General features: G+C 63.3%; 1 protein-coding gene across 2 annotated transcripts in view; it reads left to right on the top strand.

The window, feature by feature from the left end:
- Nucleotides 1-11574, top strand: part of ARHGAP44 (Rho GTPase activating protein 44) — a 32653-nt gene extending 21079 nt beyond the window's left edge. The window contains exons 10-20 of one of the 2 annotated variants that reach the window (XM_064467262.1): nucleotides 559-686; nucleotides 831-942; nucleotides 2809-2890; nucleotides 3803-3883; nucleotides 3965-4078; nucleotides 4220-4311; nucleotides 4599-4779; nucleotides 5382-5399; nucleotides 5689-5910; nucleotides 8262-8353; nucleotides 10649-11574. In XM_064467262.1, the coding sequence (XP_064323332.1) occupies nucleotides 559-686; nucleotides 831-942; nucleotides 2809-2890; nucleotides 3803-3883; nucleotides 3965-4078; nucleotides 4220-4311; nucleotides 4599-4779; nucleotides 5382-5399; nucleotides 5689-5910; nucleotides 8262-8353; nucleotides 10649-10797 (1271 nt within the window). In that variant the 3' untranslated portion in view covers nucleotides 10798-11574. The remainder of the gene's footprint in view (nucleotides 1-558; nucleotides 687-830; nucleotides 943-2808; nucleotides 2891-3802; nucleotides 3884-3964; nucleotides 4079-4219; nucleotides 4312-4598; nucleotides 4780-5381; nucleotides 5400-5688; nucleotides 5911-8261; nucleotides 8354-10648) is intronic. The other variant, XM_064467263.1, reaches the window with a different exon arrangement.
- Nucleotides 11575-12020: the final 446 nt, after the last annotated feature.

Below are 12020 nucleotides of genomic sequence, written 5' to 3' on the forward strand. Positions count from 1 at the left end.
GAGCGCGGCACCAGAGGTGGGACCCCAGCGCCAAGGGGGGGGTGGTCTTGGGGCTTCGCTTTGCGGTGTGCAGCCTCCGTAGGAGCGGGGCTGGGAGACGGAGGTCGGGGAAAGCCCCGCGCAATGGCCCCGAGAGCAGCGCATTCCCCGGGGCAGGGATCGCGGTGCTGCCGTTGCTGCAGCGGGGCAGGGAGTGATTTGTATTTTATTTTTTTCTCTCGATCCCACAAAATATTCCTGCCTCAAACTGTGATGGAAGAAGGGGGAATATATTGCAAAGGTTTGCCCGTGATTGCTCCCCCCGGAAAACGTTATCCAGCCCCTTTGAAATGTCCCGTGTGATGATTGGAAAACATTTTGTTTGGATTTCATCTTTAAAAAGCACTTCCCAAGCCGCCCAGGACAGAGGTGCGGGGTCCTGTTGTTTTAGCAACACCCAAACGGAATATTTTGCTGCCGAAATGCTGTGATCCAAGGGCCTTTCGGGGAGGGGGTGCCAGATCCGGCACCGTCCCCGCCGTGTCCTCCCCCTCCTCTCACCCCCTCTGCCCGTCACAGAGGCGTGGATGGAGAAGCCCTCCTTCGGGAAGCCCTTGGAGGAGCACCTGGCCGTCAGCGGGCGGGAGATCGCCTTCCCCGTGGAGGCGTGCGTGACGATGCTGCTGGAGTGCGGCATGCAGGAGGAGGTGGGTCCCGAGTCCTACCACCCTTGGTTGGGCACGATGGAAGGGGATGTGGGTGCCTCCAAGGCAGGGACTCAGAAACGGGGGACTTTGGGGACATCCCTGGCCCCAAAGCTTGTCCGACACTCTCCCGTGTCCTCTGCAAAGGGTCTCTTCCGAGTGGCTCCCTCGGCCTCCAAGCTGAAGAAGCTCAAGGCTGCCCTGGACTGCTGCGTGGTGGACGTGCAGGAGTACTCGGCCGACCCACATGCCATCGCAGGTAGGGGCTGCCTCAGGGCGGGGGGTTGGTGGTGTGCGGGACGGCCCATCCAGCCCCCAGGCGCCAACCGTGGGCACCCAGAGGGTGGTTGTCAGTGGCATGAAGCCTAGTTGGAGGCCAGTAGCTAGGGGTGTACTCCAGGGGTTGATACTGGGTCCGATCCTGATCAACATCTTCATTAACGGCCTGGACGATGGGGCAAGGTGTGCCCTCAGCAAGCTGGCAGATGGCACCCAGCTGGGAGCAGTGGCTGATGCGCCCGAGGGTCGCGCTGCCACCCAGAGGGACCTGGAGAGGCTGGAGAATGGGCTGAGAGAGACCTGGCGAAGTCCAGCGAGGGGCAGTGCCAAGTCCTGCCCTGGGGAGGAGCAGCCCCGGGACATGCTGGGGCCGCCCAGCTGGGGAGCAGCTTGGCAGAGATGACCCTGGGGGTCCTGGTGGCCACCGAGCTGACCGTGGGCTGGCACCGTGAAGGCAAATGGTGTCCTGGGCTGCGCTGGGAGGAGCGATGCCAGCGGGTCAAGGGAGGTGATCCTGCCCCTCTGCTCAGCGCTGGTGGGGCCACACCTGGAGTGCTGGAGCCAGTGCTGGGCACTACGAGAGAGACATGGATGTACTGGAGGGTCTCCAGTGAAAGGCTGTGTGATGATGAAGGAGCACCTCCCCTAGGAGGAAAGGCTGAGGGAGCTGGGACTGTTCAGCCTGGAGCAGAGAAGGCTCAGGGGGATCGTATCAATGGATATGGATACCTGCAGGGAGGGTGCAAACAAGACAGCTCTTTGCAGTGATGCCCAGTGCCAGGGCCAGAAGCCATGGGCACCAACTGAACCACAGGAGGTTCCCTCTGATCATCAGGAGACACTTTGTCTCTGTGTGGGTGACCAAGCACTGGCACAGGTTCCCTGGGAAGGCGGTGGAGTCTCCGTCCTTGGAGATACTCAAAAGCCATGAAGACATGGTCATGGGCAAACAGCGCTGGGTGGTCCTGCTGGAGCTGGGGGTTGGACCAGATGATCTCCAGAGGTCCCTTCCCACCGCAACCCTTCTGTGATTTGTCCCAAAGCCTTTAAACAGCAAAGACAGAATATCCGGGGGGGACAAATGCAGGTGCAGAAATACAGCTCTTGGTGGACGTGGGGGTGTTTAGGAGTTGCCATCCAGTGAGGAGCATGAACCCCCTCGGCTGAGGGCTTGAGCAGCACTCTTGGTCACGGGCAAGGCAAAAAACAGGGATGCAATCGTAATCCGAGGCACCGCCGGGGCCCTGGTGGGACTAATGAGGGCGACACTGATCAAGAGAGGCTCCACAGGAGCAAGGAGCAGTCGGGAAGAGTCACACATGTTGCCATCAAGCTTGCCATCTTCTCTCTGCCTCTTCTGTGGCTAGGACCCTCTCCAAGCACAGACCTGAGCCCACGGGGCTGCTGTTAAGCATTAACTGGGTTTAAATGGCAGTCAGCTGCCCCCGTCCTGGGCTGGGCGCTCTGGCGGGTGCGGGACTGGACCCTGGTTTCCTACTGACTGCAATGGGAACCTTTTCCCAGTGCAAGGAGCTGTGAACATCCTAGGCAAAAACGAGTGACGAAGAGCTGGGTGGACACCTGGTAGAGGCAAAAATGGTGGAGGGAACTGGGGAGGTGCTAGGAGGATGTAGGTGGAGGTGGCAAGGTGGTTGCAGAGGGTCAGGGGGTGCTACGGGCTCCACCAAGCTGGAGGGACTGACGGGTGCTTTGGGATGCGTCGGTAGGGAGGTTGGGAGGGATGCAAGTCGAAATGCCAAGGAGTGAAACCGCTCGGCACCTGGTGGCCAGTGCCACCCGCGGCACCTCCTGCGGTGCCGAGCCCCGTGTCCCTTGTGTGCCGCAGGAGCTCTCAAGTCCTACCTGCGGGAGCTGCCGGAGCCCCTCATGACGTTTGAGCTGTACGAGGAGTGGATCCAGGCCTCCAAGTGAGTCTGGGGCATCTCCCCCATTCCTCCATGGCACGGTTGGTGGCATCCTGGGTATCCATGGATAGTCTGGGGGCCATGAGTTATTTCTGACATGGCTCACAGCATTTGGGATGTTTCCTCGGGGGTCTGAGCGCCAGGAGGGTTGCTGTGCTGCTCCTTGAGTGTCACGGATCCCAGCAGCAAGGGTGGCCTTGATGTCCCCAACCCTGATGTCCGCACCACGGTCCAGAGCACCCTGGCCAAGGTGGCTGAGGTCTCCCAGCATCTTTCGGCAAGCCCTTGGGTGCTGGTGCCATTTCTGGGCGGGTGTGCAAACCCCGGGGGACAGCTGGCTGAGGGAGCTCCCACCTGCTTTCCTGGGGTGCTCTGCACTGTGAAACCCCCAAACCCAGCAGGATTGGGCCAGCCGAGGTGGCACCAGCATGCCCACCCCACCATGGGAGGTATTTAGGGTAGGGGGTGAGGGGCATCTCCTTTTAGGGTGGGAACCACCTCAGCGGTGCCTGACTGTAGGTCTGACCACGTCCCCCACCTGCCCTGGGAGCGCTGGAGCACGGCAGCGACATGGTGGTGGCTTGACAGAGGGGACGGTCCCTGAGGGCGGCACACGGGGGAGTGGACTGTTGTTCTGGGGGGGCTGTTTGCAGTAATCTCCCCTTCCAAAGCAAACACATCTCCAAAACACAAACCTCAGCGGGGCTGCACAGAGGTGAGGAGGGGACCAGCACCCAGCCTGCAGCTGAAAGGTTTCCTTCTCAGTTTGGTCAGGTTTTTTGGGTTAATTTACTTATGTAATGTTGGCAGCAGCCCCGGGGTCTCACAGGGTCCCTGACGGCAGGGCTGGCAGGGTCAAAAGCCCCGGGGTGGGGTGGGGATGGGGGAATGACCCTCTCGCCCACCTCCCCGCAGCATCCCGGAGCAGGAGAAGCGGCTGCAGGCTCTCTGGAGCGCCTGCGAGAAGCTTCCCAAAGCCAACTACAACAACATCAGGTGAGCCTGGGGCCAGCAGGACCTGGGGAGGGGATGGAGAGGGATCCTGATACACACTCCCAGCCTGGTTCTGCTTTCCAGGTACCTGATTAAATTCCTGGCCAAGCTGACCGAGTACCAAGACATGAACAAAATGACGCCGAGCAACGTGGCCATCGTGCTGGGGCCCAACCTCCTCTGGCCGCAGGCAGACGGGTAAGGTATCCAGGTGGGAAATGAGCGTGCCAGAAGGATGCTGGGGGAGGGGGTGAGAGGGGCAGATCTGGGGCCAAAATCCCGCCAGGAATAAGGCCGGGCTGCGGCGGGGTTGCTGAGCCGCTGCCCGCCACCTTGCAGGAACATGACGGAGATGATGACGACCGTCTCGCTGCAGATCGTGGGCATCATCGAGCCGCTCATCCAGCACGCTGACTGGTTCTTCCCTGGAGGTAGGCTGCCCTGTGGCTGGGGTGGGGTGGGATGGGCTCCGTGGCCCTCCTTGGGGAGGGGGTGCTGAGCTCCCATATTTCTTTTTGCAAACCCCCTCTGCTTACCTTGGCTTGGGTGGGTAGGGGGGGATCAGGCAGAGATCTGGCAAGACTCATCACCACAGTGAGCCCAACCCAGCCACTCCAGGATGCCCCGAGCATCCCTGCGGTGCCAATACCCCCATCCCACCCCTCACTGAGGACACAAACCCCAACGTCCTCCCTCGCTCTCCTTTCCCCCCCACCAGACATCGAGTTTAACGTGACAGGCAACTACGGCAGCCCCATGCACGTCAACCACAACGCCAACTACAGCTCCATGCCCTCCCCGGACATGGACCACGCGGACCGCCGGCAGCACGACCAGGCGCGGCGGCCCCTCAGCGTCGCCACGGACAACATGATGCTGGAGTTTTACAAGAAGGATGGGTAGGGTCTTTGCGGTGCCAGGGTTCGGGGAGAGGGAGGTGGTGGCATTGCCACCACCCTGGGCAGGGGTGGCACTGAGCTGGTGGAGGTTGGGTGGTCCTGGGGTGGGAGGACCCTCTGCTCTCCATGCTGGGCTCTGAGGGATACTCAGGTGGCCCGGGGCTTGATGCCTGACCCCAGGCCGCTGAAGATGGGAGCAGGGTGGCTCATGGCGTGGCACCAGGGCTGTGCCATAATGGGGTACCCTGGTGCCCCCAAGGTCTGTGGACTCTGCTCCTGGGGAAGGGGCCCCTCTCCCAGCCTGCGCATGCCCCCTGCCCTGCCATGCCAGCTCACAGGCACTGCAGCCCATCGGGTCAGCCCCAGAAAACACCCCCAGGGCTCCTCCCAGCTCCAAAAAATGGCCCCAGAGTTTTCCCCTTCTTGAAAAGACATCCTGAGCTCTCCCCATGACTGGCATGGCCCGGTCCCCACTGCACCCCTCCTGCCCCGTCTCTCAAAGCCCCTTGACCTTGCAGCACCTTTTCCGAGCCACGGGCTCTCACCCTGTGCACTGTCAAGTTATTTTTTACACTAATCGTCATGTGTTTCTGCCCATGCAGCCTTAGGAAAATCCAAAGGTATTGTATCCTCTGCAGCACTGCTAGGAGGCTGCTGGGAGGATGCTGGGAGGGTGCTGGGAGGGTGCCGGTGCCTGCTGGTACCTGGGGAAGGGGGAGGCGGCTAGTGGGTGTCACAGCGTGTCCCACACTACCACCCCTGCCCTACTGCCACAGAGGGTCATTCCCAGCAGCTTCCTGGTGGAAGAGGCATTTTTAGGGACCAGGCACCCCAAAGGAGATGCGCCGCGGTGCCAGTGGTCCCCACCGCTGGGTGGATGCTGATGGCCTATCTCTGTGTGTCCCCCAGCATGGGCGTCAGGGTGATGGACACCTCGTGGGTAGCTCGCCGAGGCACCTCAGCAGTGCGCAAGGCGTCCTCCACCCCGCCGGCCGCTCAGCCCCCCGCGCCACCCGCCGAGCTCCCCGCCACGCCCCACTCGCCCATTCCCGAGCAATCACCGGACACTTCAGCTACCCCTTCCCCGCCTCCCACCAGTTTCGGCTTCCCCCCGGGAGCCGAGCGGATAAGGTAAGGCCACCAGCAACCCCATGTCCCCAACACAGGCATCCTCCCCGTGTGTGAATCCAACAGCAAAACAACCCCACTGCCACACCAGAGGCAGTGCGAGAGGATGCTCGGCATCCCTGGGAGAGGAGCAGCACCCCGGGGGCAGCGGGAGAGGATGCTCGGCATCCCTGGGAGAGGAGCAGCACCCCGGGGGCAGCGGGAGAGGATGCTCGGCATCCCTGGGAGAGGAGCAGCACCCCGGGGCAGCGGGAGAGGATGCTTGGCATCCCTGGGAGAGGAGCAGCACCCCGAGGCTGCAGGAGGAGGGGATGCTCGGCATCCCTGGGAGAGGAGCAGCACCCCGGGGCAGCGGGAGAGGATGCTCGGCATCCCTGGGAGAGGAGCAGCACCCCGGGGGCAGCGGGAGGAGAGGATGCTCGGCATCCCTGGGAGAGGAGCAGCACCCCGGGGGCAGCGGGAGGAGAGGATGCTCGGCATCCCTGGGAGAGGAGCAGCACCCCGAGGCTGCGGGAGGAGAGGATGCTCGGCATCCCTGGGAGAGGAGCAGCACCCCGGGGGCAGCGGGAGAGGATGCTCGGCATCCCTGGGAGAGGAGCAGCACCCCGGGGCAGCGGGAGAGGATGTTGGGTATCCCTGGGACAGGAGCAGCATCTCGGGGGCAGCGGGAGCGGATGCTCGGCATCCCTGGGAGAGGAGCAGCACCCCGGGGGCAGCGGGAGAGGATGCTCGGCATCCCTGGGAGAGGAGCAGCACCCCGGGGGCAGCGGGAGAGGATGCTCGGCATCCCTGGGAGAGGAGCAGCACCCCGAGGCTGCGGGAGGAGAGGATGCTCAGCATCCCTGCAGCCGCTGCCACGTCCCCACGCTGCCTTCGGGGGTTTCCCTGCGGCCCCTTGCCCGGCTCGCAGCGGGTGTCACTGGGCTGTAGCCGGATTTGGGCTGGGGTGCAAAAGAAAAGCCCAAAGGAGCTCAGCGTCCTCCGAGCCCTTCCTCTGCCCAGGGGCTGTGTCTGGCTTTAAATTGCACGGGCCAGATGGGAGAAAGCACCTAAATTCTACTTTACTACCCCAAAAAATGGGAGCCGAGCCCTGCAGCCCCCCGCGAGCCATGCTCTGCCCTGGGGTGCACCCGTGCGTGGGGGCGGCAGCCCCGGGTGGGTGTTGCTTTGGGGCCCGATCCGGGTGTGGTGGGACGAGGGGGGGCTGTGGCACCGCGAGGGCTCCACCGCCGCGCTCCCCTGTCCCTCCCCGCCCCCCCGCCAACGCTTCTGCTCTTTCAATTTTTCCTCCCCCCATTTTCATTTTTTTCCCTTTTTTACGGTGTTTCTGAACATTTTGCAGCGGGGGCGCCCCGGCGCCCGCCTGGCCCGGCGGCGGCTCCAGCCCCCCACCCCGAGGACGAGCGGTTCCCCCCGGCCCCAGCCCTGGGTGCAGCCCCTCTGCCTGGGCTGCGGCCAGAGCCTTCCTCCTCCCTCCTCCTCCTCGCTGCTCGCCCCTCACCCTGGCGCCAAGCCTTCCTCCCTTCGCTGCCCCTTCCCCCGTAGCAGTGCCCCCAAAGCGGGGCCCCCCCCGGGTCCGGCCCGGCCCGGTTACTGCGGGGGACCCCAAAGCGGGGGGAGGGCTCGGGGGGGGCTGGGTGGCCCCGTCATGGGTGCCCCGGGGGGGGCCGTGGGGCTGGCGGCTGAAACAGGCTTGGGGGAACCCCGGGACCCCCCCGGGACCCCCCGGACCCGCGGCCTCTGCCTGCCAGGATGGGGGGGGGGGCAGCGGGAGGGACGGGCAGGCCCTCACGGCTTTCCCCTTTTCTTCCTTCTCTTTTCTTATTTCCTTTTTCTTTTGTGTTATTATTGTTAATTTTCCGTTTTTAAATTTTGTTAATTCTTATTTTTAACTTATTTTAATTTTATTTTTATTTTGTTTTTGCTTTATTTGTATTTTAATTTTTAAATTTTTAAAAATTTAATTTTATTTTAATCTTTCATTTTTTAATTATTTCATTGTGTTTATTGTTTATTTTTAATCTTTTTATCTTCATTTTAATTCTTTGCTCTTTTTGTTTTTACTTTTAAAATTCTTTTTCTTTTCCATTTTTATTTCATTTTTAAATTTTTTTTGCAATTGTTTTCGCTTTATTTGTATTCTGATTTTTTATTTTAAATTTTATTTCATTTTCTTTTAATCTCTCCTTTTTTATTATTTAATTGTATTTTATTCTGTTTTATTTTTAATCTTTTTTATCTTCATTGTAATTCTTTGCTTCTTTACTTTAAAAATTCGTTTTCTTTTTAATTTTTATTTTCTTTTTCCTTTTGATCCCTTTCTGTGTTCCTTCCCCCCCCCGTTTGCCCCCCAGCACCCCCAGGCCCCAGGAGCCCTCCCCGGGGGCCGGGCAGCACCGGGGCCCCCCCCCGCCCGCCCAGCAGAGCCCGCACGCCCTGCGCAAAGGTAGGACGGGGCCGGGGGGGTGGCGGGGAGGGGTGGGGGGTCCCCCCCCCCAAGGTGTGACACCCCCCCCCAGCACCCTGACCCCCCCCCCCCCCTTGTCTCTGTCTCGCAGTGGCCAAGAAGCTGGCGCCCATCCCGCCCCGGGCGGCCGCGGGGGAGCAGGGGGGGGGGCAGCCCTCCCCCGCCAGCCTCTCCCCCACCCCCCCCAGCACCCCCTCCCCCTACGGCCCCGCCGCCCCCCCGGGCCCCCCCTGCCCGCCCCCCCCGCCGCCCCCGCCGCCCCCTCCCCTCCTGCCCCCCCCCACCGGCGCCGCCCCCAGGTCCCGCCCCACCCCGAAGCCGCGGCCGCGCCCCGCCCTGCCCCCCCCGCCCCAGCCCCCCCCCGGCCCCCCCCAGCCCTCCCCGGCCGCCCCCGGCCCCCCCCAGCCCCCGGAGCTGCCCCGCCTGGACGCCGCGGGCCCCGGGGACGGCGCGCCGGCAGGTAACGCCCGCCCCCGGGCGGGGGGCTCGGCCGGCGGCAGCGACACGGGGGGGGGCAGCGGCTCGGCTCCCAGCGGGGGCCCGGGGAGGGTGGCGGCCGTCCCGACCGAGACCGAGACCGTGACCGTGACCGTGAGGGTGACGGTGTCCCCTGGAGAGGTGGGGCTGTCCCCGGGAGGTGTGATGGCCCGGGGAACGGGGCTGTGTCCCCGGCTGTCCCCAGGAGGGAGGGGTGGTGATGTCCCCGGGAAGGTGACAATGTACTCGGGAGAGTGGCAGCGTCACCGGGAAGGTGGCACTGTCCCCAGGGAGGTGGCACTGTCCCCAGGAAGGTGGAGTTTTCCTGGGGACTGTGGCAGTGTCCCCGGCTGTCCCCAGCATGGTGGCACTGTCACCGGGAAGGGGGTGATGTACGCGGGAAGGTAATAATGACCCTGGAAAGGTGGAACTGTCCCCAGGAAGGTGGTTGGTGATGTCCCCAGGAAGGTGACAACGTACTCGGGAGGGTGGCAGCATCCCTGGGAAGTTGGCTCTGCCCCTGGGAAGGTGGCAGTGTCCCCAGGAAGGTGGCAGCACCCCTGGGAAGACGGTGGTGTCCCCAGGCAGGTGGCACTGTACTCAAGAAGGTGGCAATGCACCTGGCAAGGTGATAATGACCCTGGACAGGTAGAACCATCGTCAGGGCGGTGGTGATGTCCCTGGCAAGGTGGCAGTGTCCCCAGGAAGGTGACAATGTCCCTGGAAAGGTGGACCTGTCACTGGGAAGGTGGCAGCATCCTTGGAAAGGTGGTGATGTCCCTGGAAAGGTGGTAGTGTCCCCAGGAAGGTGACAATGTCCTCAGGAAGACGGCACCATCCCTGGCAAGGTGGCACTGTCCCCAGGAAGGTGGCACCGTCCCCAGGAAGGTGGCACCGTCCCTGGGAAGCACCACACGGCAGTGCCACTCTTCCTGCTGTCCTGGCCTTGCCCCTGGGCTTTGCTGGTGTCCCCCCGTGTCCCTGCAGCAGTGAGGGCTGCGCTGCTGGAGGGGGACGCTCAGGGTGATGCTTTGGAAGTGCCGGGTGGCATCGGGGACATGGGGGGACACAGAGGCTGGGGGCTGGGGGGGGGGGCAGGAGTGGCTGGGAGCCCCCTGGCTCTGGCCCAGCTGGCCGGGGGGGCTCTGCTCCTCCGCGTCGTGTCCTGCCTGCGAGGGGAGTGGGACAGCGCGGGTGGCAGCGAGCCCCCGGGCACCCCACAGAGCCGGGGCGAGGCGCACCCAGGGTGGGCGCCTGCCTTTGGTGCAGCATTAGCACCGGTGCAGCTCTGGCGTCACAGCCAGGCATTGCACCCTGGCGCCAGCGCAGCACCAGTGTGGCACCCCAGCATTGCTGTGGCCCTGGCACTGCACCCGGGCATTGCATCATGCCAGCACTGCACCCAGGCATTGGTGCAGCCCCGGTATTGCATCCCAGCGTTGCTGTGGCCCTGGCACTGCTCCCGGGCACTGGTGCAGCGCTGGCATCGCGCCCAGGCATCGCGCCCTGGCACGGGTGCAGCTCCCCGCCGTGTGCCGCGGGGGCTGCTGCCCGTGGTGTGCCGCAGCGGAGCCTGCCAGGCGCAGCAGCCCTCTGGCTCCCGCACTCGTGGCGGGAGAGCAGGGCGCGGTCGGTGGGAGACAGGCAGCGAGGTGGGGTGGCGGGGCCCGAGCCCCAGCCTGCGGCTAGGGCGGGCTGGCACAGGGCAGGGACCCGTGGTGACGGCCCTGGTTGTGGCACCAGCCCCGGCGAGGTGTCCCGCCGCCGCGGCGTCCCCCTGACTCTGCCCTCCCGCAGGTCTGCTCCGTTTTGAGGTCCCCTCCCTCCACGTCCCTCCGGATGCCGCCCTGTGCCGGGACCCGCCGGAGGCACCGCAGAGACTCTCGGGGAAGGGCCCGGCTGCCCGGCAGGAGGAGGAGGAGGAATCGGAGAGCACAGCCCTATGACAGTGTCCCTGTCCCCAAGCTCATCCTTGCAGCACCCAGGGGCCAGCACTGGCCAGCGGCACCGAGGGCCACCGGCACACCGGTTTTGGGTGGCAAAGCGCCCGGTTTGGGGGCAGTCGCTGTTCTTTGTTTCATTTTTTTTCGCCTTATCCAGACTTTGCCTTTCAACTGGGTGCCTGCGCCCCCCCCGCCCCCCGCACCCCGCAGCACCCACGGTCCCGGGGTGCCGCCGCCATCTCCTCCGGGCCCCGATGGTGGGTGCCACCGGGTACCGGCCAGGTGACAACGCGCTGGCCGGCGCTTTGCAGCGGGATTTCATTTCTTCGGCTTCTTCCCCCTCCGCTTGTTTGCCGGAGCAGGATGGGACCTGAGCAGCAATAACCTGGGGACGCAGGCTGTGGCCCCCCCTCCGGGCTCTCGGGGTGCTGGTGGGCGAGGGTGCACATCCCTCGGCGCCCGCTGTCCCAGTGGGTTGGTGGCTTTGGTCGTGCATGCGAAAACAAATTAACCTTTTATCCTTTCCAGAGAGATAAGAGATATATATATATATCGGCAGAGATATATATATATTATATATTTGTATATATATAGAAAAAATATATAGAGATTTGTTTTATTTGGAGCCATTCCCACCCACCCGGTGCACAGAGGGAGGATGGAAATGGCAGCGCTTCGCCCCCCGACCCCGCTCACGCTGTGCCCCTCGCCCCAGGCGGGCCCCGGGGGCACCAGCACCCCGAAGCGATCAATAAATCCGTGTGCCACTCGCTGTGACCTGCCCGGCAGCGCTGGCGTTTGGTTAATGCCTGTCGGCACCGGCAGCGCCGCGCCCGGCCGTGGCGGGAGGGTGGGGGCTTGGAGTTGGGGGGGGTAAAATGGTGGGGTGGGGTCTGTGCGGGGTGTTGGGGTCCTGGTCCCGTGGGATGGGGCAGCACCAGGTGTGGGGTGGGCCTAGGCTGGATTTGGGGTGGTCCCAGCCTGGATTTGGGGTGGTCCCAGCCTGGGTTGGTGCCCACTGATGTATTTAGGACATGGACACTCAGAGGACGCTTCGCTGTAGGAAATGGGGTTTAATGAGGGTTGGGGTGATAAAATAATTGGGTTTTTCTCCCTCTGTGTGGGCTTCCATGGTCCCAAGGGATGAGACGGAGTCAGGCCTGGGGTGGTCTCAGCCCAGATTTGGGGTGGTCCCAAACCCACGGTGGGCACCAGCCCAGTTGCTG

Source organism: Phalacrocorax carbo, chromosome 16, assembly GCF_963921805.1.
Source record: "Phalacrocorax carbo chromosome 16, bPhaCar2.1, whole genome shotgun sequence".
In the NCBI taxonomy this organism is placed as follows: domain Eukaryota; kingdom Metazoa; phylum Chordata; class Aves; order Suliformes; family Phalacrocoracidae; genus Phalacrocorax; species Phalacrocorax carbo.